This window comes from Ovis canadensis, chromosome 13, assembly GCF_042477335.2.
Source record: "Ovis canadensis isolate MfBH-ARS-UI-01 breed Bighorn chromosome 13, ARS-UI_OviCan_v2, whole genome shotgun sequence".
Lineage (NCBI taxonomy): Eukaryota > Metazoa > Chordata > Mammalia > Artiodactyla > Bovidae > Ovis > Ovis canadensis.
The window spans coordinates 78835996-78859769 of NC_091257.1; the positions used below are offsets into that span (position 1 = coordinate 78835996).

At 48.1% G+C, this 23774-nt stretch overlaps 1 protein-coding gene across 12 annotated transcripts in view; it reads left to right on the plus strand.

Moving 5' to 3' along the window:
• The window catches only part of RALY (RALY heterogeneous nuclear ribonucleoprotein), an 85215-nt gene extending 69204 nt beyond the window's left edge, over positions 1-16011 (plus strand). For 5 of the 12 annotated variants that reach the window (XM_069548344.1, XM_069548348.1, XM_069548347.1 and 2 more), the window contains 8 exons: positions 8174-8438; positions 9570-9642; positions 9830-9877; positions 11867-12033; positions 12718-12831; positions 13039-13229; positions 14430-14478; positions 15658-16011. In XM_069548344.1, the coding sequence (XP_069404445.1) occupies positions 8183-8438; positions 9570-9642; positions 9830-9877; positions 11867-12033; positions 12718-12831; positions 13039-13229; positions 14430-14474 (894 nt within the window). In that variant the 5' untranslated portion in view covers positions 8174-8182 and the 3' untranslated portion in view covers positions 14475-14478; positions 15658-16011. Of the gene's footprint in view, positions 1-6033; positions 6196-8173; positions 8439-9569; positions 9643-9829; positions 9878-11866; positions 12034-12717; positions 12832-13038; positions 13230-14429; positions 14479-15657 lie in introns of those variants that run through there. The other 7 variants (XM_069548350.1, XM_069548356.1, XM_069548353.1 and 4 more) reach the window with 3 other exon arrangements.
• The last annotated feature ends 7763 nt before the right edge of the window (positions 16012-23774 follow it).

Below are 23774 nucleotides of genomic sequence, written 5' to 3' on the forward strand. Positions count from 1 at the left end.
AACCTAGACAGCATATTAAAAAGCAGAGACATTACTTTGCCAACAAAGGTCCGTCTAGTCAAGGCTGTGGTTTTTCCAGTAGTCATGTATGGATGTGAGAGTTGGACTATAAAGAAAGCTGAGTGCTGAAGAATTGATGCTTTTGAACTGTGGTGTTGGAGAAGACTCTTGAGAGTCCCTTGGACTGCAAGGAGATCCAACCAGTCCATCCTAAAGGAGATCAGTCCTGGGTGTTCATTGGAAGGATTGATGCTGAAGCTGAAACTCCAATACTTTGGCCACCTGATGTGAAGAGCTGACTCATTTGAAAAGACCCTGATGCTGGGAAAGATTGAGAGCAAGAGAAGAAGGGGACAACAGAGGATGAGATAGTTGGATGGCATCGCCGACTCAATGGACGTGGGTTTGGGTGGACTCTGGGAGTTGGTGATGGACAGGGAGGCCTGGCGTGCTGCGATTCATGGGGTCGCAAAGAGTCGGACACGACTGAACTGAACTGAACTGAACTGAGCTCTCAGTGGTAGGAACTATGTTTTATTCATTTTTGGCTCCCCAGCATTTAGCTGAACAGTACTTAGCATAGAATGGGTATTGAGTACTGAGGCAATTGATTGTACTAGATGATCTCTAAGGTTTTTTTAGTCTCTACTCTGAACATCATAGCTGTTTTATCCCCTTCCCCTTGAGCATCACATTTTCTACCTACTCCACCAGCAGCATGACCTTATTTCCTCGTGTCTGTCTGTCTCAGGCAGTCTTGATTCTAGGTACTTGGAGACAGCCCACATGATTTTTTGAAATGTGTCTAGGAATAACCCACCAGGAGTAACACAAGTATAGAGTAGAGGGGCTGACTCACAAAGTCAGGAACCTGCTCTTCCTCCATTCTTAGCCTGTGAAGTCTGGGCCTAGGGCAGCTCTGCTGGCAGTCCTGCCAGGTCTGAGTAATGGTTGCAGCCTGGAGCAGGGTTTTTCATGGACTTCGTCGGGGTCTCCAGTAATTGGAACATGGCACCTTCCGCCTTGTAATGGATGGCAGAATGAGAGGGGCATTTGTCACTGCCTGGCTTCCCTGCAGGAAAGAGGCTCATAAGTCACAGCTGACAAACCCTTTGATGACTTTTAAACTTCATTTACAGAAAAGAATAGCTATAATCAACCAACAGCAAGCAGTGACTAATCTTGCCACATTATCACTGTGAGGAGTCGGCCCCTTAAGGTGTGAGGAGGGGGAGGAGTCCATCCTCCAGGCTCGCAGTGAGTGCTTATTGGCTTTTGGACTTGAGAGTATGCCCTCAGCAAGGCTTCATGAGTTTCTCCCCAAAGGATCAGATGTTAGAAACTGATGTCTTGGCAGGTACAGTGCACGCTTACCGATAGCCATTCTGGGCCAAGGTTTAGAGCACTAGCTCTTGTCTCATACAGACCAGTCTGAGCTCTGCTGTTTCCTAGCTTGTATAGGGCTAAGCTCCAACCCTTACTCACTTGTGAAATGGACACAATATAAGCCACCACCTACCTCAGCAGAAGATGTAGTACAATACCTGGCATGTGGTAAATGCTCAGGAAATATTGGTAATGATTAACCATGGAAGGGCCCTTTGTGGTCACATGCTCCTGAACTCACGGTCATATGGCACATCAGCCACAAAGGCAGGGCCAGTCTTGCTGTTGAGGGGTGGAGAGAATGACCTCTTTGGCAAAAATAAAGTTGACAATCATTTGTAGCTCCCCAACTCTTAACTCGGAACTGGGGGGCCAAGTTTGTGCCTCCCCACTCTTTGTTGCCTTTCTCTCCATAGCTCTAAGAGCTGCTTGTCACAAATGCCAAACCTCAGCCTAAGGCCATAGGCAGGGGTGGGAGTTAAGAGTGCAAGATGGGGGGGCGTTCATACTCAGACCACACTGTGGGGAGAGATGGTTAAAGCCCCAGCTCTACCTTCTGTTTCTGTTTTGGGGTCTCCCTAAGAGATGCTCATACAGAGTGTAAGACTAGAGACCTCATGGTGGGACTCAGAGGTGAGTCAGTGGTTCAGCAAGGCCTGGAGCTCCTCCCACCAGTGTTCTTTCCTCTCCCAGGCCTATACAGTCATGGGGAAGGGGGCACTCTTACAAAGTTTCTAGGTTTGGTCTAAGATACTAGGACAGGGGAGAGAGCATGGCCTTTACCTCTGACTATCTTATTCTCAGGTTAAGAGTTGGAGCATTGGGAGACAACGTGGGTATCAGGCTTTAGAGCTGGAATGTGGAGGATCCAGACTGCCAGGCTAGATGCATCTCTGCATAGGACATTGGGCATTTGAATTTCTTATGTAAATATCTCCTGGTCACAGCCATTATACTGGCACTTGCCGCATATTGGACTAATCCTGGGAGATTGGTACAATTCCCATTTTGCAGTTGAGGAATCTGAGGCCCAGGGAGGGTAAAGGACCTCACTAAGTTTATATCTTGTAAGTGGTAGGGCTACATTTGGAAGTCAGTCCTCTCTGATTGCAGAGCCTGTGCTGTTTCTACTATTTCATGTGCAGTGTTTTGTTTTTAGGAAACGGTCAAGGAACAGGTACCTAGAAGGCTTTCTTAAAAAGCAAGTGGAGGACAAGGCCTGTGGGCACTGTTTCCCAGCACCTAGTGAAGGGGTTAGGAGTTTGGTAATAATAGAAATAAGTGTAATTCCCTATTTGTCTACAGTATGTTACAGAGGCAATAGAGAATTTTCATATCATATGGGATTTGAAAGGTAATCAGGAAAAAGATTATTTCTGTTTTTAGAATAAGGATGACAAGGCTCCGAGAAATCTCATGACTTGTTGCAGGTTACGTGACTGAGCAGCAGAGCCAAGCCTCATGAACGTGTAACCTAGACCCCTTACACTCCCTCCCACCCCAGGAGCCCTCAGTGTTCAGCTTGATGGGAGCTAGGATTTCTCGTGGGAGTGGGAATGGTCAGGAACTAAAGAGCACTCCTTGGAAAATTAGTCCTGTCTGGCCAGTAATCATCATTTGGGCAGTGATAATGAGCTGAGGCCTGGTGAGTTTAATGAGATTAATAGATGTTCTGTCATCCCTAGCTGCCTGGTAACCAAGGAGGCTCTGGACCAAGAAAGCCCTGGGTACTGATCAGTACAATTGCTTGGCTTTCTCCAGAAATAGTCTCCCCATCACTGATAGCTGCTTTCCTTCAGAGTCACCCAGATGTCTAGAGGTTTATCTAAGGGCAGAGATTCGGCCACAGGCTGGTATGACCACTCATCTCCAGGCTTGGGAATAAGGCTGGAGCTGTCCAGCAGAACTGGCCCAGACAGAGGCTGTAAGTAGCACTGGGTGGGGCGGGGGCGGGGCGGGCATGGTGGAGGTAAGGACCATGAGCAGCGGAGATCCAGTGCTGAGGAGGATTTATAGAGTTGGGGAAGAGACTGTTCCGATGGTTGTGTGCCTCAGAGGTCAGGCTGAAGGCTAGGTTCTGATAGGCAGCATTGAGAGGCTCAGTAAGTCAGAGCCAGAGTGCTTAGGCCAGTGGAGACAGTGGCAGGTGGAGTGTCACAGGAAGCCTGGATTTTCAAGTCTTGAGCTACTCCCTTCACCAACAGGGGGACCTTAAGTCATGTATCTTTGCTGAGCCTCAGCTTTTCTATCTGTAAAGTGGGACTGATGGTGTCAGGACCAAGAATAGAAACTAGCTTTCTTCACTAAAATCCTATGCAGATGGGAGGCCTTGTAGTAGAAAAGGGATGGGGTTAAGGACCAAGGAGAGGGTGTGACCGGCTCAGGGTCTCACCATGGGAATCAGTACCCAAGGCATCTCTGTGCACAGGTTTTTTGGAGTCAGACCTGGGTGCAGGTCTGGTTTTGTTCTGTTAACCAGTTACTTTGTCTCTGTGAGCTTCCTTTCCTTATCTAAGTGACCTCCTCATAGGGCTATTGTGAGAGTTAAGTAAGGTGAGATATGTAAAGTCTCTTGACAGCTTGCAGTCAGTAATTAGAGGCTATTCTTAATGTGATGCCCCTCTGGGTGGCCCAGTTACCCAGAGTTCAGGGGTGCAGGTACTTTTTAGGGCTTTTCTGCCTTTGCAAAGCTCTGGCACTTTACCACCTTTAGGCTTGACTCTTCCACAATACAGCTTCCATCTGAAATGTTTCATCTGGGAAAAATGATTTGTTTTTTTGCCAAATTTTGTCTGTTCTTATTAGCCTAGAGGAGTGAGCCCGTCCCTTTGAGCTGTAAATTGCATTTCAAAGCCTGTGTTCCTGGTGGGTTTTAATTAGCTTAAGGGCCCAGCTTTTATGCAGCAGTTGTTTCAGCAGGTAAAGGTGAAGATGTTTATTTGGGAGCCAGTCTGCAGTTTTCTCAAACATAGCATTTCTATATTGTCTCTTCCAAGCTCCTCACTATCCTGGGGGCTTTTCTCTCAGCAGCCCAGAAGGAACAATGAAATATAAGAATCCAAGACTTAGAGTCAGAGGGATCCATGAGGTTCTTGGCCCTGCTGCTCACTGGCTATGGCATCTTGGTCAAGTCCATTCCCCTCTCTTCCTCAGAATAAGGGCATATAAACTCCATGCTCACTAAAGTCCCTGCTAATCTGACGTTGCAGAAGTCTCTGGGAACAAGGTGGGTTCTTGAATCCATCCCTACCCCCACCCCCAACCTGACCCTCCCCCACACCTCCAAGAACAATCCCTCTCCCCACCTCTCCTTAGCTCATCGCTAAGCATGGGGCCTCTGGGGCTGCAAACACCTTGCTTTCAATTACACAGCTAATCTGTGAAGCAGAGCTTGGCCCAGGGGGGGGAAATAGCTTATCAAGTCAAGCAGCTTCTGCTGAATAGGATGTCGGTATTTTCTAGGGCTCCCACTCTTAACCTAGTGGGAAGCCTGGAAGAGCCAAGATAGAATTGTGTGGAGAGGATTGAGTTGGGGTTATTGGTGTGTGGACCAGGGTGTTTGTATCCTAGGCTAGAAAAAGGTGCCTGAGAACCTCAGCCTCATGTAGTCTCCCCCTCGTCTTTGCCCCTGTTTAAGGGCCACCGCGAGCCCTTCTCACCACCTTCTGGGATATCATCCTCACTGCTTCCTCCCAACATTCATTGAGCATTTACTGTGCAGCTTTGTCAGGCTTGCCTCTCACATTTGCAAGGTAGAACAGGAGTACAAATGGAGATCCACGTACCATGTGTCTAAACATTGAAAGGTTATAACTTATAAATGAGGCTAACAAATTGGTATGTTCATAACACCCTGGAAGACCATATCTGAATTTGGGGTTTTGTACCTGAACCTAGCAGTTCCAGGAGAGCTAGTTTCAGCACACTTCCTTTTCATTTTTGCACCCCCAACTCCATTCCTCTGAATCCCCAAAGGTACCTGTCCCTTGAGATTATGCACAACAGCAGCACAGCCTGCCCTCTGAAGAGTGTGCAGACCTTGAAAGCAGATTGGGAATACAGCCTGGAACAGGCTTCAGGCAGACATTTCTCCTTGACTTTGCAGAGCAGCCACATACGTACATTTCCTAAGTCTCTTCTGTGTGGATCAGAAAACTGACCCCCATTTGATACTGCTTCTGACCTCTTCTCCTTGGTATTGTACAGAATGTGTTCCAGTCTGACCTTGACTCTCACCTAGGATGAGCCCCCAAATGGCTATGTTAGTAGAACAGAGATGTTCCAACTAGTCAGAGTAAATTTTTCATATAAAGAGCTTCAGAGTTTGTAAAGTCCTTTTGTATACATTGTCCCAAACCCTAGGTGACTGGGTAGAGCCAAACCCAGAGGACTTGGCTAACCAGCCAAGGGATGAATGCTGATCCCGCTATAACACCAAGCACAGGTGCGCAACAGTGTTTCCTGTTCGGTAGCGGTAGAGGTCATTAACACTGCTGAACAGGAAGAAGTCCGAGGGGACCCAGTGATGGTCATGTCCCTGCCAGGTAACTGGCAGCAGCAGCAGTCACCAGTAGACCTCTGAACTGTCATCCCCCCTTCTCTTTTTTCTATCTTGGTCCACACACCTGACCTGGTGGGCTCCCTCCAGCCAAAAGCAGGGGCATCTCCCTGGACCAAAACTTCATGACTTTGAGCTGAACCAAAGGGGAGAGTTATCTGATGCTCATGGAGGAGTCCCACAAATTTGTTATATACTCATGGATGTGCAAGGAGTTAACCTTTGAACCTTGAACCTGGCTTGTCATCCAGGTAAGAGAAGGATTGTCAGAGAACTGTGAGGTGGAACCCACATACATTGAGCATTTCCTTCTTCATAAAAACAGTATGTTAAGTGTTTTCATGGGCAATCTGTTTATGTGTCCCTCACTGGTTAGGCTGATAAATATTGATGATTGGATGCAAAGGCAAACTGAGTAACAAAAGAGTCTGTACTTCCAGGCTAGTTCCGAAGCTGGCACCAGGCTCTTCATCAGTAGCAGTGCCCTTTCAGCCCCTCATCTTTCCCTGTGATGATGCACGCTTGACCCCAGCATATCCTTGCTACTGTAAGAACTACTGTAGGAGCAGATTCTTCTCCAGAATCTCTGGAGCCCAGGTTGTGGTTTCCTTGCAAACAGTGCCATCTACTGGTCAGAAAGTGCCGACTTTTAAGCTGGGAGGATTGAGGAGAAACGGCCTTTTACCCTAGTGGGACAAAAGATAAAGATCTCCCAGCTTATTACTCAGCTCCTCTCTAATTCACTAAAAAGAAGTTCCCTCTTCCCCCCAAATGTTAAGTAAATAGGCAGGTGTTTATGGTTAGTTTAAGCTGATTTATGCACACTGGTTGGTGGTTCTTTGGCACTTTATCCAGTAGTTTTAGGGTCAAATTCAAGATAGGAGTGTTCCAAAAGGGAGTTGCACCAACCCATGCCAGTGAGCAGAACACTGGGCCAGGAATATAAATGCCAAGGCCTTTCCTACTGGAACTGAACCTCCTTTTCCCTTTCCCTTTGGAGCCTGTGCCTAGATTCTGACCTGTCCAGAAAGGGGAGTAGGAGAGATTTGTACAACCCTTTGGGATAAAAAACATTGCCTGAGTGTAGAGAGCAGAGAAAGTATCATCTGTAAGCAAAGAGAACAGAATCTGAATAGTAAGTGTAAAATGGATAACTCCAAAAATTAATTTGTTAAAAACAATTCTCAGATAAATGTGCTGACTGACTGTAGTACAGTCAACCCTTAAGCAATACAGTGTTTAATTTGTGTATAATTAACAAACCTCCGTATCCACAGTTCTTCCACACCTGTGGATTTAACCAACCACGGGAACCATGGGCCATGGGCAGTATTGTAATATTTACTATTGAAAAACATTTACATAAAAATGGACCCATGCAGTTGAAGCCCATAATTGGTTCAACTGTATTTAACTTGGATTTAACACTGGGAAGGAGAGTGATAAATTTGATACAAATGGGCTTTATGGACCAGTGACCTAGGTTTGAATGCCTATTCCTGGCAGGTTAATGAACTTGCTGGAGTCCGTTTTTGTAAAATATGAATGATAATGATACCACTTGCGGAGTTTTGTAATTATTCAATATTGCATGCCACCCTTAGTGCTCAGTGAGGTTTAACTCACTTTTTAAATGGCTGATGCCAATAAAGACAGCCATGGTCCATGTCTGGATCAGACTGCACATAATATGATACTGTTTTAGAGCAAACATTACTTGCAATTACCCTGTGACCTCTTTGCTGTGGTTCTACCATTGAAGGAACAGAAGAAAAACTGTGGGAGATCTTCAAATTTAGATCCTGCAAGGGGCAACATTCAAAATTAGCATTAAAGAAGGAGTGGGTTTGAAAGAATTGAAGTCAATATAACATTTTTGTAATGTTATAAACCAACGTGTAACCTTAATTTAAAAAGAAGAATTGAGTCAAGCAGACAGGGTTCAAATTCCTGTCTTGTTATTCACTGGCATTGTGACCTCTGACTGCATTTCCTCCCATGTAAAATGTCCCGGTTCTGCTCATCACGTCAACACCATATAATAGAACATAGGTAAAGCACCTGTATGAGGTCACCAGCCAGTGAAACAAGCACAGATGGGGAGGTTGGGTGTGATAGGGGCATGTGTGTAGGAAGGAACAAAGCCATCCAGTGTAGCCAGGTTGTGGGTCATGAGCAGCCCATGAACCCAACTCAGATCCTAGCCTCACAGTGGCTTGCTTTCTTCAGGTGGCCAACATGTCCTTGAAGATCCAGACGAGCAATGTAACCAACAAGAATGACCCCAAATCCATCAACTCTCGGGTTTTCATTGGAAACCTCAACACAGCTGTGGTGAAGAAGTCAGATGTGGAGACCATCTTCTCCAAGTATGGCCGTGTGGCCGGCTGTTCTGTGCACAAGGGCTATGCCTTTGTCCAATATGCCAACGAGCGCCATGCCCGGGCAGCTGTGGTGGGAGAGAATGGGCGAGTGCTGGCCGGCCAGACCCTGGGTAAGCATCTCTTCATGGCCCTGCCCCAGGATTTTTCCTGGGCAGGTGCTGACCCATGTTCTTTAGCTCCTCTCTTATCCCATTTTCTGTCTTGTCCCCCATAACCCACTACCCCTGTCTGAGATGTTTTAACTTAAATAGTTAATAAGTTAATTATATTTAAGTTATGGCAGTGCCTGTATGGAGAATTTTAGAAGTTTCAGGCGAACACTTCTGCCCCTGCTTTCGCATTGAAAGGGTTCCAGTTAAAATGCAGATCCCTCAGAGAAAGGGGAGAGTGGACTAACACAGCCTCTTACATTGGGCTGCTTTTGGCTTGGGTTAAAACCTGTTCTGAGAGCCAGGAGGAGGGGAGCATGAGATGAAGCTTGGTCTTGGTGTTACATGCGTGTGATGTGGCCACACTGGAAGCATGTATAGCTTTTGTATATGTTCACTTACTTCTGTGTATTTGTGTATGTTTGAGAAGGGATGTGTATATGTGTATTGCTGAATATGTGCTAAGTGGATGCAGCTAGTCACGTGGAGAATATGTGGACACACACCTTACTTTCTGGGTATGTATGTAGTGCCCAGCCAGCTTTTTTCAAGTATCAGAATGTACTTCAGTGTGTGAGCAGATGTATGTATATTCATTTACCAAGTGTTTATTGAGTTCCTGAGATTTGTTGAACTCTACTCTAGGCATAAAGATGTTCAGTGAAAGGTTGGTGTGAATGTGCACTGGCTTATTTGCATATGGGCAGTTACGTATAGGATGCGAGAGCCAAGTGTGAGTGAAGTTGAGTGTGTGATCTTACTTCCCGGATACGTGAACATATGTGTGAGGGTGTGTGTGTGATGCCTATGCTTATGTGAGAGAGCTTGGGAATGCATATGATTTGATGTACATTGTGTGTGTGCATGTATGATTGTAAGCCTGCATGTTTCTGAATGTATATGAACATGTAAAGTTATGTGTATGTAGTAAATGAGTCTATTTGTGAAGACCTCTGTTGTCCATGTTAGGGAGTACAGTCCATGTGCATCTTTTGTAAACACTTAACATTGCTGTACATGTCCGTGGGGGTGATAGGTGTATGGGCTCTGACAGTATATCGGCATCTGACTCTGCCTCTTCTCTCCGTACAGACATAAACATGGCTGGAGAGCCGAAGCCCAACAGACCCAAGGGGCTAAAGAGAGCAGCATCTGCCATATACAGGTGGGGCGCTCTGTCTTGTTTGTCTGTCTCTGTCTAGGTGGGATTGGTCCCTCTTTCCACAGAGGGAGATTTGGTGGTAATGGGTGCCAAGCCTAGAATTTGGGGAGGTGTTTGGAGATGAGGGCCTGTGGAGAGTGGGCTGAGTGGCCATCTCTAAGCCCCGGCCCTCTCCCCTTTGTCTCCCCAGTGGCTACAGCTTTGACTATGATTACTACCGGGACGACTTCTACGACAGGTGAGCGGGGGAGGGGCGTGCCCAGGCATGAAGCAGCCAAGCTGGAAGGGTTCTGAGAGATTGCTGGTGCAGCCCACTCAGTCCTCCAAGTGGGAACTGAGGCCCAGAGTTGTGTATAGTTATCTTCCCAGGGCTGCTCCACAAATTGGTGGCAGAGCTGGGACTAGGGTCCAGTTGTATAGGTGTCCAGGCCGGAGCTCTCCCCAGCCCACACTGTCTTCCTAACCCTCTGACTGCCCCTCCTCCTCCTGATCCTGGGGTGAGACTTGATGGGACTGGACAGCCAAGGGACATATAAATGTAGCAAGTGGGAGTACAGAACCAGGTGCAGGACCAGGTGCAGGGAATCTGAGCCTTCACACTGCTATGCAGTTTCCTTATTAACTCCCTGAGGGCCCAGCCAGCTGAAGGTACCTCAGAACTCAGCCTGAGCCGGTTAGCCTTGTATTTACACCCAGGAGGCCAGCCCTCCTTGGGAAGTCTGAGTTAGTGCTTGGTAGGCTATGACCTACCCCCAAACCCACCCAGACCCCAACCTCCATGGCACCAGCCACATTCTTGTGGAAATCATGGTGGGGGCTGGCCCAAACTTCTCCTTCCACTTCTCTGTCTCCTTCCCACCCTCTCAGCCTTCCCCAGGCTGTCCAGGAAGAACAGAACCTCTCTGAGCCTCAGTTTTCTCACCTGTGAGAAGATTTAGGAGACAGTGCAGTGTGGTAGAAAGTGCCCTTGCCTGGGAGTCAGAAGACCTGGGTGCTAATCTCAGCTCTGCCACTGAATGAATTACATGACTTTCGGTACATCCCCTCCCAGTCTGAAATGGGCTTGCATCAAGTGATCCCTCAGGGCTCTTCCAGCTCTGGGATTCTGTGGTTCAGAGATTCTGACCAAGGCCAGAGCCGCCCCCTCCCCTTAGGGGCAGAAATGCAGGGTCCGGGACTGGATCCATTCCCAGAGACTCTCCATCTCCAGCCATCGTCACCCCAGGGCAGGAGCTCCCTAAACAAAGGCGTTACCCAGGCCTGGGTCATTGCATTGCCTCCTGTCGGCAGGTTTCCTGGCTGTCATCAGGACAGTGATCCTGCAGGGAGGTGGCAGGAGCAGCAGTCGTGGGAGAAAACCCCTACTCAGCCTACGGAGCTTCTGCCTGATAAGGAAAAGAAGCCCTCCTGGAAAGGGCTGTGTGATGGCGTTGGGGGTCAGCATACTGTCTGGCACAGAGGGTCTGACTGAGTTGCTAAACCTTGATACTCCCCTGGGCCTCCAGCCCCTCCATCTCCTAAGTGGAGTGAGGATATGGTGATTGGAAGCCCAGAATGAGGAAAGGGGCTTGGAGTCCAGCCTCATGCCTCTGAGGTCATAGACCCATCGAGTTGAAGGTCTCAGTACCCTGGCCTTTTCACCTATCACATTTTCTAACATGTGTATTTTAAACTAAGTTCTCTCATGTTCTATCCTCACAGCAGTCTTGTGGGGATGTGGGAGGACAGAATTTGGGGTGGTCATCTTCACTAGGCATGTGGGAAAACTGAGGCTCGGGCAGGCTGAGGAATTGACTCCCACTCCCACACCTCTGTCCAGCTGGGCATTTTTACTGCTTTAGGGAGATTTGCAAACTCTGACCAGAGCTTAGGGTGCAGTTGGCTGAGCAGAAGGCAAGTCAAGTAGTAGAGCAGGCCTGGTTATTAGGGTGATGTAGGAAGTCTGTCTTGGGGGCAGTTCTGTTTGCTCCTCTGTTGAATGGGGCTCTAAACCCCTGTCACCTCCCCTACCCTTACTCAGCCTGGATGGTAGGAAAGGTTGATGTAGTAAGGATTCCGGTAGCTGTTGAGGTCCAGAAGGCCTTCCTCTTCACCCTCAGGACTTAACTGGGAGCAGGCAAAGGTATGCAGTGCAGGCTGCCCAGCCCTTCACGTGTTGGTCTAAGGCCACAGTGCCCCCTGCTGGCCACAGGCCATGCTGCAGCCTCTGGCCCATTTGCTCTCACAGGCTCTTCGACTATCGGGGCCGCCTGTCACCAGTGCCAGTGCCCAGAGCAGTCCCTGTGAAGCGACCCCGGGTCACCGTCCCCTTGGTCCGACGTGTCAAAACCACCATACCTGTCAAGCTCTTTGCCCGCTCCACAGCCATCACCACCGGCACAGCCAAGATCAAGTGTGAGTGACTCTATCTTCTTCCTAAATAATTTTCATTTTGTCATTAGCAAAATAATAGAATCACATTTTTTTACATTGGAAAATAGATAAAGGAACAAATCTCCCACAGTTCTGCTGCTCTAATACAACCAAGTGAGTATTTTCATGCATTTCTAAGAGGAAAAGACTGACATTTGTGGAGGTGGGGCCCAGTTGCTGTGACGTGGAGTTCAGTGAGGAAATCGTGTCATCTTTTAGTCAGGACAAGGACAGGTCCACACAGGCTCGCTACTCCACAGTCATTCTGGGGTGTGCATGTGGTCAGGCATTCAGGAAATCTGATTGTAAAGCACTCACATTTATACACCTTGAAAGACAGATACCATCCTATAACATAAGCAGAGAAACATTCTTGCTCAGGTGCACACAGAGGTACATACCACACGCCTCCATTTTATCCATCCCTGTCCCTTTCATGGGGGTGGGGAGGAAATCCAGGCCCGTTACTATAGGAATGGCCTTAAGAAAGTCTCAGGGGGGTGCCACAGGCAGCTCTGGCCTCTCCCTGGCCAGAAAAAGACCATGGACGAGGACTGTTTCTGCCATTGGCCTATCTTCCTGCTTGACAGAATGGGGCTAAGGTCTGGTGTTAGCGTCAAGCTCCCAGCCCTCAGTTGACATCCTTGTACTTCCCTCCACTCTCAGTAAAGAGCAGTGAGCTGCAGACCATCAAGACAGAGCTGACCCAGATCAAGTCCAACATTGATGCCTTGCTGGGGCGCTTGGAGCAGATTGCCGAGGAGCAAAAGGCCAATCCAGGTCAGCTTCCAAGGGTCCTTGCCCAGATCAGTGAGCAGGGGCACAGGGCAGAGCATGGGGAGGATGGTGCACGGGGCAGAGAAGGGGCTGTGGCCTCCAATCCCACCTGGACCCACCTTGCTGAGGCCTTGGCTCTACAAAGGTGCTACCCTGGGCAGGTGCCCCAGGCTGAGTTTTGTTCTCCCTTCCTCACCCCTTCCCCTGAAGATGGCAAAAAAAAGGGCGAGAGTAGCAGCGGTGGTGGCGGCAGCAGCGGCAGCAGTGGTCCTGGCGGCAGCAGCCGGCCCCCGGCCCCCCCGGAGGACACAGCTTCTGAGGCGGGCACGCCCCAGGGAGAAGCACAGGCTCGAGACGATGGTGATGAGGAGGGGCTGCTAACACACAGCGAGGAAGAGCTGGTGAGGGCCTGCCATGGGGGGCGGCTGGGACTGGTGTTTGTGTACCTCTGGTTGCAGGAGGGCTGCAGGGAGTAGAGGGGTACCTCTTGACTACTTGGCCGCCCTGTGAGCTCCCTCCTTCCTTGCCAGGGGTTCTAATCCAGTGAAGAAGAGGGGGAAATGAACAGAGAGTACTTAGCTCTTTCAGCTGTCAGTCAGAAACCCCACAGAGGACTGTGGCGGACCTCTCTCTATCCCAAGGCCCATTCTGGACTCCATCTTCCCCATGAGTTGGAGAAGGGAAGAGTCAAGGGCTCATGGTCTGCAGAATTCCAGGGAACAGGAGAAGGGGGATTGCCTGGGGAAGCCACAAGCAGTGCAGGGGTCTGCTCTACCTGAGGATTTTCTAAAAGCCATTGTTGCCTGAGCTTGACACAGGCTGTCTCAAGACGGGGCGAGCAAGCTTCCTGTTTGGTATTGGAATTCTTCAGATTGAGGCAAGGAGCTCATCTTAAGTGGAAAGGTCGACCAGATTCTGAAGGCGAGGTGTGCCTGCTACTCACCTACCTCATACTTAGTGAGCACCAGGCCCTGTAGTTCACAGTTTGTAACTTCATTTGACCTTAACAGTAGCCCTGAACTGCAAAGTGTTACTCTTGTTACGTTTACTCATGAAGAAACTGAGACTCAGAGGAGTCAAGTAGCTTGTCCCAGGGCTTTGTGCCTAATGAGGGTGGAGCCAGGATTGGAGCCTGGATGTCAGTGGGTCTTCATGTGGCTGGGTCCTGGTATAAGGATAGATGGGTTTGTGGCCATAACAGTGGAGAGAAAGGTCTTCTTTGTCCCCAGCCTGTCTCTCCTTATTTGAACCTAGCCAGAGACCCCATTTTACTCTTTTCAGGCATAGTCTCCATAAAGGTCCAAATGAAGGCTTAGATGTTCCTAAGATGGGGAGCTCACCAGTCTACTAGGCTTTCAGTCTGCTCCAGTCTGAGAAGGACTTTCTATGGAGAATGTGTCCCCTGCCACACCTAGAACTTCCTTGACTGGTCCTTTCTCTCCTGAGGGGCCCTCAGACTGCCCTGTTGGAATCCCGAGGCAGCTATTCCCTTTGACTGCCCCTCCCCCTTTCCGAATGTGGCCTCCACATATGCTCTGGGTCCCAGGGCAGGACAGACTTGCCGTGAGTGATGTATGGTCCTTGTTGTCTCCTCCTCTCAGGAGCACAGCCAGGACACAGACGTGGAGGATGGGGCCTTGCAGTAAGCAGGTATGGGGGTCCTGGTGGGGAAGGGTGAAGCAGAGGGCCTGCCATGAAGTAGACCTGGCAGGGTAGTACTGTGTCCATCCATAAAGGGTCTCTGGTCCCCCGCCATCCTGCCATGCCCATTTGTGGTGGGGCTTGGTGGTTTGTGGAGCAGGAATCGTGGTTGGGCTAGCCAGGTCTGCCCAACAGGAGTTCCCTCAGCACATGCCCAGCGCATTGCCTGTCCCCACTTGTAAGGAGCTCTGAGTCTAGTGGAGGAAAACAGACCCTTACCACCCAGTGTGAGCAGAATGACAGGGACTGGAGAGGCAGGGGGCAAAAGAGGGGTGCGGTGGAAGAGGTGATGTGTAGCTGAGCTTGTTGAGGATGGAGGGAAAAGCATCTGAGGGAACACCTTGAGCAGAGGCAGAACGCCTGCCATCCTTGGTGTGTGGGAAATGGGCCAGTCTCCTGCAACTGCAGTCCCAACTCCGCCCAGTAGGGACAGGGAGCCAGAGTTAGAGGCTGGGGTTGGATCCTGTCGGGAGGAAATGTCCTGTGTGTCCCAGGGTTGTGATTGTGCCAATGTAATAGATACAGAAACTGACACACTGAAGAGGGCAGGGAGATAAAGCACATATCCCACAAGATCCCAAGGTGATCACTGGTGGAGCCTAGATTCTAACCTATTGCTGTGTGGCCTCAAAGCTCACTCTCTGGTTGGTATTTACCACCCTGCTTTGCCCCACCCTAGAGGGAAGCCTGGCCACACCAGCTCTGCCCAGACTCTGCCCCATTCCTTTGGGGACCCTTTCCAGGGCATGACAGAATTGGGTGGAGGAAGGTCTCAAACAACAGAGGTATCTTTATGACACACTCGTGCTGAGTCTGTATATGCTCCACCGCACCTTTAAGTTTAGGCAGTCTTCGTGGTTTGTTTTACCTGGGAGGCTAAGTTGTACCTGTTCAGCCAGTTTGAAGGAGAGGTGCTGGGGACTCATGTGAGGACATGGAGGCTTAGGGAAGGAGAAGAGTCACCCAAGGTTTCATGGCCAGAAAGTTAGGAAGCCAGAGTGAGGGCACAGGCATGCCTGTGTCTGCAAACAGCAAGCGCCATTGCACTCTCCCATCTTCCCGGACCTTGTTACCTAGAGCACAAAGGGGCTCTTCCTCTCAGCCTTCGTTCTCTCTTGTCTCTCTCAGTCTGACAGGAGCGATGGCCACCAGCAGGAGAAAGGCGTGCACTGTACCAGGCCTCAAGCTGGGCACCCACCCCTGGATAGCACCCCCAGCGGGTCCCAGAGGAGAGCTGGCAGCAGGCACCACCTCCCTCACGTGTATCAGCCAGTGGCGCATTCTCTGCAGGTGGAGTTATCAGCATCCCTTCCTCACGTACCCTCCCTGTTGGTACTGCCCAGGCCAGAGGGCAGAGCACAGTCTCCCTACACTCTGCCTCCCCTCCCCAGGACATTCCCAGGCTTGGGGTTTTTCTATAGGTTTGGAGCGGGGTGGGGCCCACAGGGAGGGGACCTTGACAATAAAGAGATTGGATCCCAACTTGCTCTGAGATGGGATGGTTGTGTTTTTTTGTGAAGGAACCCTGGACCTCCTGTCCAACCAGAAAGCAGGTCTGCTGCACGCCCTTCTGTTCTCCCCTTCACTCCTCCCTGCCAGAGAGCATTGTCCAGGGTGCCAGATACTGATCTTCCTGGGTGGTAGTGTCCTTGGCTAAAATGGGGATTAAAATGACCAGTAGTGTTGTCGGGGAGGGTCAGATGTGTCAGTGCCCACAAGAGCACCTTCATGGTTGAAGTACCAAACGATTTTTGGTCTTCTTGGTCAGGCAGTGGTAGGTTCAGGCCTCAGTCTCAGTAAGTCTGGTCTTTCACAGCTCTGAAATGGTTCTACAGTTCACCACTTTCTCCTCTTCTGTGACCTGGTTTAGGACATTTGTTTGTTCACAAGGATCTTGGGCAGCAAGGGAAGAGAGGCTAGTAGCTGAGGCTGTGAGTCAGAGATCCAGACCTGGACTGAGAAGTAACCCTGAGGAACTGGTCAGTCTGGAGAGATGAAGAGGGTGTCCAGAGGAAAGGGTTGCAGGAAGCGCCTCTACCCTTGAAGGGCCCATGGTGCAGCATAGTACTCCGGTCCCTGAACCTGCAGTCTGTTCTTGCACATGGAAGGTCAAGCCCAGCTCTTGCTCAGCGCCCCCCTGCACATCTCCCTCTGTTCAAGGCAGGGAAGTGCTGCCCTGGACTGGACTTGGCCAGAGTCTAAAGGGGGTTTGGTGCCTGGTGAACATCAGATGAAGACTGACTCCATGTTCCTGTGTCCCCAAAGCTTAGTGCTGTGTGTCCATTGTACTGTATATAACAGTTATAGATTGCACAGGGCCTCCTCAGTATGCTAGACTGAAGCACTCACTTTTCAGAGCTGGGGGACAGGTAGAACAGCAGGGGCCATGTGCTTGCTTAATATGCCAGGTGTAGAGGCCACAAGAAAAGCAGAGAAAACCTTTGCCAGGGTTGGAAGCATCTGCCCTACCCAGAGGCCCTGTCTAATCACCCTGGGACTTGGAAATACCCTGGACATGAGTAGGAATGGGATTCCCTAACCTGGCACCCCAGAAAAGCCCCAGAACTACTTCAGCCACTAAGAACGCCTAGACTTGGGCCTTTGAGTTGGGAGGTTCACATTCACAAAACCCTGCGCACACAGGCCTGTCTTCCCTGTCTGGACAGGAGACCTCTGTAGATTTCATTTTTCTTTCCAACCTTTGAAAAGCAAAAGATCATGAAGAAACGTGATACCTGATTCTGCCCAAAGGACTGACATTCTCTAGATACTTTCAAGATCTTAAAGTATCAGTTGTGATCCTAGTAGATTCCCATTGCTTGTGGGTTTCCTGGATTGGGAACTAAGACTCTCCCCACTGTACTGCTGCCGGTAAGATTTGTGACCCTAGCATTTGTTTTTCTTTGCTGGGTCTCCGTTTGCTCATCTGTGTGAGGGGTTGGCCTAGACAAGTAAGTGGGCCTTATTTCATTTGTGTAACAAACCACTCTGAAATTTAGCACCTTCAGTTCAGTTCCGTTCAGTTGCTCAGTCGTGTCCGACTCTTTGCAACCCCATGAATCGCAGCACGCCAGGCCTCCCTGTCCATCACCAACTCCCGGAGTTTACCCAAACTCATGTCCATCAAGTCGGTGATTAGTGAACATTAATTTGCTTCTGATTCTGTAGCTTGGCAATTTGGGCTCTGAACCAGCTGGGTGATTGTTCTGCCTATCTCATCTGGGCTCTCATGTGGCTGAAGTGAGTTGGCAGATTACTGGAAATTGATTGGTCCCAGATAACCACCCAGTTGTCAAGTGGTTGTACAGTGGGGGCCACATACTCCTAGTATCTAGACAGCAAGACAGGTAAGCACTGATATGTAGGTGCTCATCAAGCTCCTTGCTTGTGTTATGCTTGTAACATTCCATTGGCTAACACAAATTGTATGGCTGAATTCAAATTCCTCTTTATGACCATAATTTGTTTTTAACCTACCTCAGGCTTCATTTTACTTGTCAATTCAAAACATTCAGTAGCAGCTGCTAGAGTGCTTTATGAGGATTTGGAGCAGTTTTTAAAGACTATTAGGAAATAGTAATATGATAGTTTGGTCATGTTTTTTATGGGCAAGGAATTGAAACATGGGTCTGTGAGTGTCAGGTGTTAGCCAACCCTGGCCAGGTCAGATCTTGTCCCATGTGCTGTGCCTGGTCGCTCAGTCGTGTCCAATTTGCGAACCCACAGGCTGTAGCCCGCCAGGCTGCTCTGTCCATGGGGATCTCCAGGCAAGAATACTGGAGTGGGTTGCCATGCCCTCTTCCAGGGGATCTTCCCAGCCCAGTAATCGAACCCAGGTCTCGCACATTGTAGGCAGACTCTTTACTGTCTGAGCCACCAGGGAAGCCCCATAAGGACACTGTATATGCAGTGGGCCATCTGATGAAACCACAAAAATACAAATAGAACAGCGAAAGATTCTGAGCCAGCTGTTCTGAGTTTGAATCTCCTTTGGACCATTGATTGGCTTTGGGTAAATCAAAATCCCTCTACCTGTGGCCACAGTCTTCATAATTATTACATAACAACAGTAAACCACTTCTGAGGGTCTGTTATTAATCTAAAAGGCACATTTTTACTCTTATCTCCACAGCCACTTTTTAGGTGGATGTAGTGTGAACTTTGAAATTCCTCTCCCGATTCATGTGACAAGCCTCTTCCAGCTCTCCTCCTCTACATACTAAAATTTCCTTTCCTCTTATGCTGGCACCTGTTCATCATTTTTCTGTATGAGTTCCTGGCTCACCAAACCCATGGCTTCAGACTTTACATTCATGCCTCCACCATCTCTGCCTCTAACTCAATCTTCCCCAGGAGTGCCAGGGGACATACACAGAGACCCAGTTGATAGCTGCACTTTAATGTCCACAAGGACCTCAGTTGAGCCCTGCCCTCCCCATCTTTGGGCTTCCCAGGTGGTGTAGTGGTAAAGAATCCACCTGCCAATGAAGGAGACATAAGAGACTCAGGTTTCCATTCTTGGGTTGGGAAGATCCCCTGGAGTAGGAAACGGCAACCAACCCGCTCCAGTATCCTTGCCTGGAAAATTCCATGGACAGAGGAGCCTGGCGGGCTGTATATAGTCCATGGGGTTGCAAAGTTGGACATGACGGAGACACACACACGACGTCTGTCTTTTCATGAATCCTGCATCTTGGAGAATGGTGTATTTGTTTACCCTATTGCTCATGTCAGCATCATGTTAGTTTTTTCCAAGGTATGTCGTAGCTCTAACCTGTTTTTTGTCCCACTCCCTTAGCAGGTTAAGCCTCTTTTCTCTCTTAAAGACTTTTACAATAACGTAACTAGTCTTTTCACTTCCCATCAGTCTGCTCTTTCAGTTCAGTTCAGTCAGTCATGTCTGACTTTCTGTGACCCCATGGACTGCAGCACGCCAGGCTTCCCTATCCGTCACTATCTCCTGGAGTTTGCTTAAATTCATGTCCGTTGTTTCAGCGATGCCATCCAACTATCTCATCCTCTGTCGTTCCCTTCTCCTCCTGCCTTCAACTTTCCCAGTATCAGGGTCTTTTCTAGTAAGTCAGTTCTTCACATCAGGTGGCTAAAGTATTGGAGCTTCAGCATCAACATCAGTCCTTCCAGTAAACACCCAGGACTGATCTTTAGGATGGACTGGTTGGATCTCCTTGCAGTCCAAGGGACTCTCAAGAGTCTTCAACACTATAGTTCAAAAGCACCTAGAACAGGATCTCACACAAATTAGGGATAGTACTTAGGACGTACTATCTATGTATTATATAAATGATTATTTAGGAAGAACACAAAGGGAATTCCCTGGCAATCCAGTGGTTAGGACTTGGCACTTTCACTGCTGAAACCTAGGTTTAGTCCCTGGTCGGGAACTAATCCCACAAGCTGTATAGTGCAGAAGAAGGAAAAAAAAGCCCAGATTTTGGGCCCCGTGAGAGATGTCTGTCATAGTGAGCTGGGACTGAAAAGTGAAGCAGTCACTTTCCTGAGGCCAAAACAGTTAATGATAGTGAAGTTGTTTCCCAGCATGTTAGGTTTGGCTAATATCTCATGTAATATTTTGGCTTTAATTTGGTTCCTGGCTCACTTAAAAGTTCATGAAAATCTGTACAATGAATATAATCCTTAAAAAGTGCCCATTAAAATGGTGACGTTCAATAAGAATATCTGTTAATACTTAGCTTTAGAACAGCTGGTTCTCCAGTGGTTTCAAATACTGTGTTGAAAACAGAAGCCACACTTAAAGCAAGGGGCAGTAATTAGAAGGTTCTTGAGTATCTGTTACCAGGGAAGGTTTGCAGGGATAAGGACCCACAGCAATCACAGAAGACCCAGCAAGTGTTTCGTCCTTTCTTCTCTGGAGAGCACCACCATTAATGGGACAAAGCTTGAAGGACTATCCCTCTGTTGTTGCAAACCTTTGGGAGAGTGATGACTGACAGAATGTGGTCCACTGGAGAAGGGAATGGTAAGCCACTTCAGTATTCTTGCCTTGAGAACCCCATGAACAGTATGAAAAGGCAAAATGACAGGATACCAAAAGAGGAACTCCCCAGGTCAGTAGGTGCCCAATATGCTACTGGAGATCAGTGGAGAAATAACTCCAGAAAGAATGAAGGGATGGAGCCAAAGCAAAAACAATACACAGCTGTGGATGTGACTGGTGATAGAAGCAAGGTCCGATGCTGTGAAGAGCAATATTGCATAGGAACCTGGAATGTCAGATCCATGAATCAAGGCAAATTGGAAGTGGTTAAACGAGATGGCAAGAGTGAACGTCAACATTCTAGGAATCAGCGAAATAAAATGGACTGGAATGGGGGAATTTAACTCAGATGACCATTATATCTACTACTGCGGGCAGGAATCCCTCAGAAGAAATGGAGTAGCCATCATGGTCAACAAGAGAGTCCGAAATGCAGTACTTGGATACAAATCTCAAAAACGACAGAATGATCTCTGTTCGTCTCCAAGGCAAACCATTCAATATCACACTTATCCAAGTCTATGCCCCAACCAGTAACACTGAAGAAACTGAACGGTTCTATGAAGACCTACAAGACCTTTTAGAACTAACACCCAAAAAAGATGTCCTTTTCATTATAGGGGACTGGAATGCAAAAGTAGGAAGCCAAGAAACACCTGGAGTAACAGGCAAATTTGGCCTTGGAATGCGGAATGAAGCAGGGCAAAGACTAAGTTTTGCCAAGAAAATGCACTGGTCATAGCAAACACCCTCTTCCAACAACACAAGAGAAGACTCTACACATGGACATCACCAGATGGTCAACACAGAAATCAGATTGATTATATTCTTTGCAGCCAAAGATGGAGAAGCTCTATACAGTCAACAAAAACAAGACCAGGAGCTGACTGTGGCTCAGATCATGAACTCATTACCAAATTCAGACTCAAATTGAAGAAAATAGGGAAAGCCACTAGACCATTCAGGTATGACCTAAATCAAATCCCTTATGATTATACAGTGGAAGTGAGAAATAGATTTAAGGACCTAGATCTGATAGAGTGCCTGATAACTATGGAATGAGGTTCATGACATTGTACAGGAGACAGGGATCAAGACCATCCCCATGGAAAAGAAATGCAAAAAAGCAAAATGGCTGTCTGGGGAGGCCTTACAAATAGCTGTGAAAAGAAGAGAGGCGAAAAGCAAAGGAGAAAAGGAAAGATATAAGCATCTAAATGCAGAGTTCCAAAGAACAGCAAGAAGAGATAAGAAAGCCTTCTTCAGTGATTAATGCAAAAGAAATAGAGGAAAACAACAGAATGGGAAAGACTAGAGATCTCTTCAAGAAAATTAGAGATACCAAGGGAACATTTCATGCAAAGATGGGCTCAATAAAGGACAGAAATGGTATGGACCTACCAGAAGCAGAAGATACTAAGAAGAGGTGGCAAGAATACACGGAAGAACTGTACAAAAAAGATCTTCACAACCCTGATAGTCATGATGATTTGATCACTAATCTAGAGCCAGACATCTTCGAATGTGAAGTCAAGTGGGCCTTAGAAAGCATCACTACGAACAAAGTTAGTGGAGGTGATGGAATTCCAGTTGAGCTGTTTCAAATCCTGAAAGATGATGCTGTGAAAGTGCTGCACTCAATATGCCAGCAAATTTGGAAAACTCAGCAGTGGCCACAGGACTGGAATAGGTTAGTTTTCATTCCAATCCCAAAGAAAGGCAATGCCAAAGAATGCTCAAACTACTGCACAATTGCACTCATCTCACATGCTAGTAAAGTAATGCTCAAAATTCTCCAAGCCAGGCTTCAGCAATACGTGAACCGTGAATTCCCTGATGTTCAAGCTGGTTTTAGAGAAGGCAGAGGAACCAGAGATCAAATTGCCAGCATCTGCTGGATCATGGAAAAAGCAAGAGAGTTCCAGAAAAACATCTATTTCTGCTTTATTGACTATGCCAAAGCCTTTGACTGTGTGGATCACAATAAACTGTGGAAAATTCTGAAAGAGATGGGAATACCAGACGACCTAATCGTGCCTCTTGAGAAATCTGTATGCAGGTCAGGAAGCAACAGTTAGAACTGGACATGGACCAACAGACTGGTTCCAAATAGGAAAAGGAGTACGTCAAGGCTGTATATTGTCACTCTGCTTATTTACCTTATATGCAGAGTACATCATGAGAAACGCTGGACTGGAAGAAACACAAGCTGGAATCTAGATTGCCGGGAGAATGATCAATAACCTCAGATATGCAGATGACACCACCCTTATGGCAGAAAGTGAAGAGAAGCTAAAAAGCCTCTTGATGAAAGTGAAAGAGGAGAGCGAAAAAGTTGGCTTAAAGCTCAACATTCAGAAAACGAAGATCATGGCATCCGGTCCCATCACTTCATGGCAAATAGATGGGGAAACAGTGTCAGACTTTATTTTTTGGGGCTCCAAAGTCACTGCAGATGGTGATTGCAGCCATGAAATTAAAAGACGCTTACTCTTGGAAGAAAAGTTATGACCAACCTAGACAGTATATTCAAAAGCAGAGACATTACTTTGCTGACTAAGGTCCGTCTAGTCAAGGCTATGGTTTTTACTGTGGTCGTGTATGGATGTGCGAGTTGGACTGTGAAGGCTGAGCGCCGAAGAATTGATGCGTTTGAACTGTGGTGTTGGAGAAGACTCTTGAGAGTCCCTTGGACTGCAAGGAGATCAACCAGTCCGTTCTGAAGATCAACCCTGGGATTTCTTTGGAAGGAATGATGCTAAAGCTGAAGCTCCAGTACTTTGGCCACCTCATGTGAAGAGTTGACTCGTTGGAAAAGACTCTGATGCTGGGAGAGATTGAGGGCAGGAGGAGAAAGGGACGACCGAGGATGAGATGGCTGGATGGCATCACGGACTCGATGGCCGTGAGTCTGAGTGAACTCCGGGAGATGGTGATGGACAGGGAGGCCTGGCGTGCTGCGATTCATGGGGTCGCGAGGAGTCGGACACGACTGAGCGACTGCACTGAACTGATGCTCCTGGAGATAGGTAGCCACCCTGTCTGAAAGCAGAGCAGTTTTTCACAAGGTCAAAAGCTACCGTCACCATAAAAATAGATAAGTAATACCTATAGTCCTCAGGATTTGCACACTTGGCAGGGCAAAGGCAGAGCATCTCTCTTAGGGAAAGGGTATACGCTCACAAGTACTATCAGCCATTGCGTCTCCTCTCCTGTGACCAGGTTAATT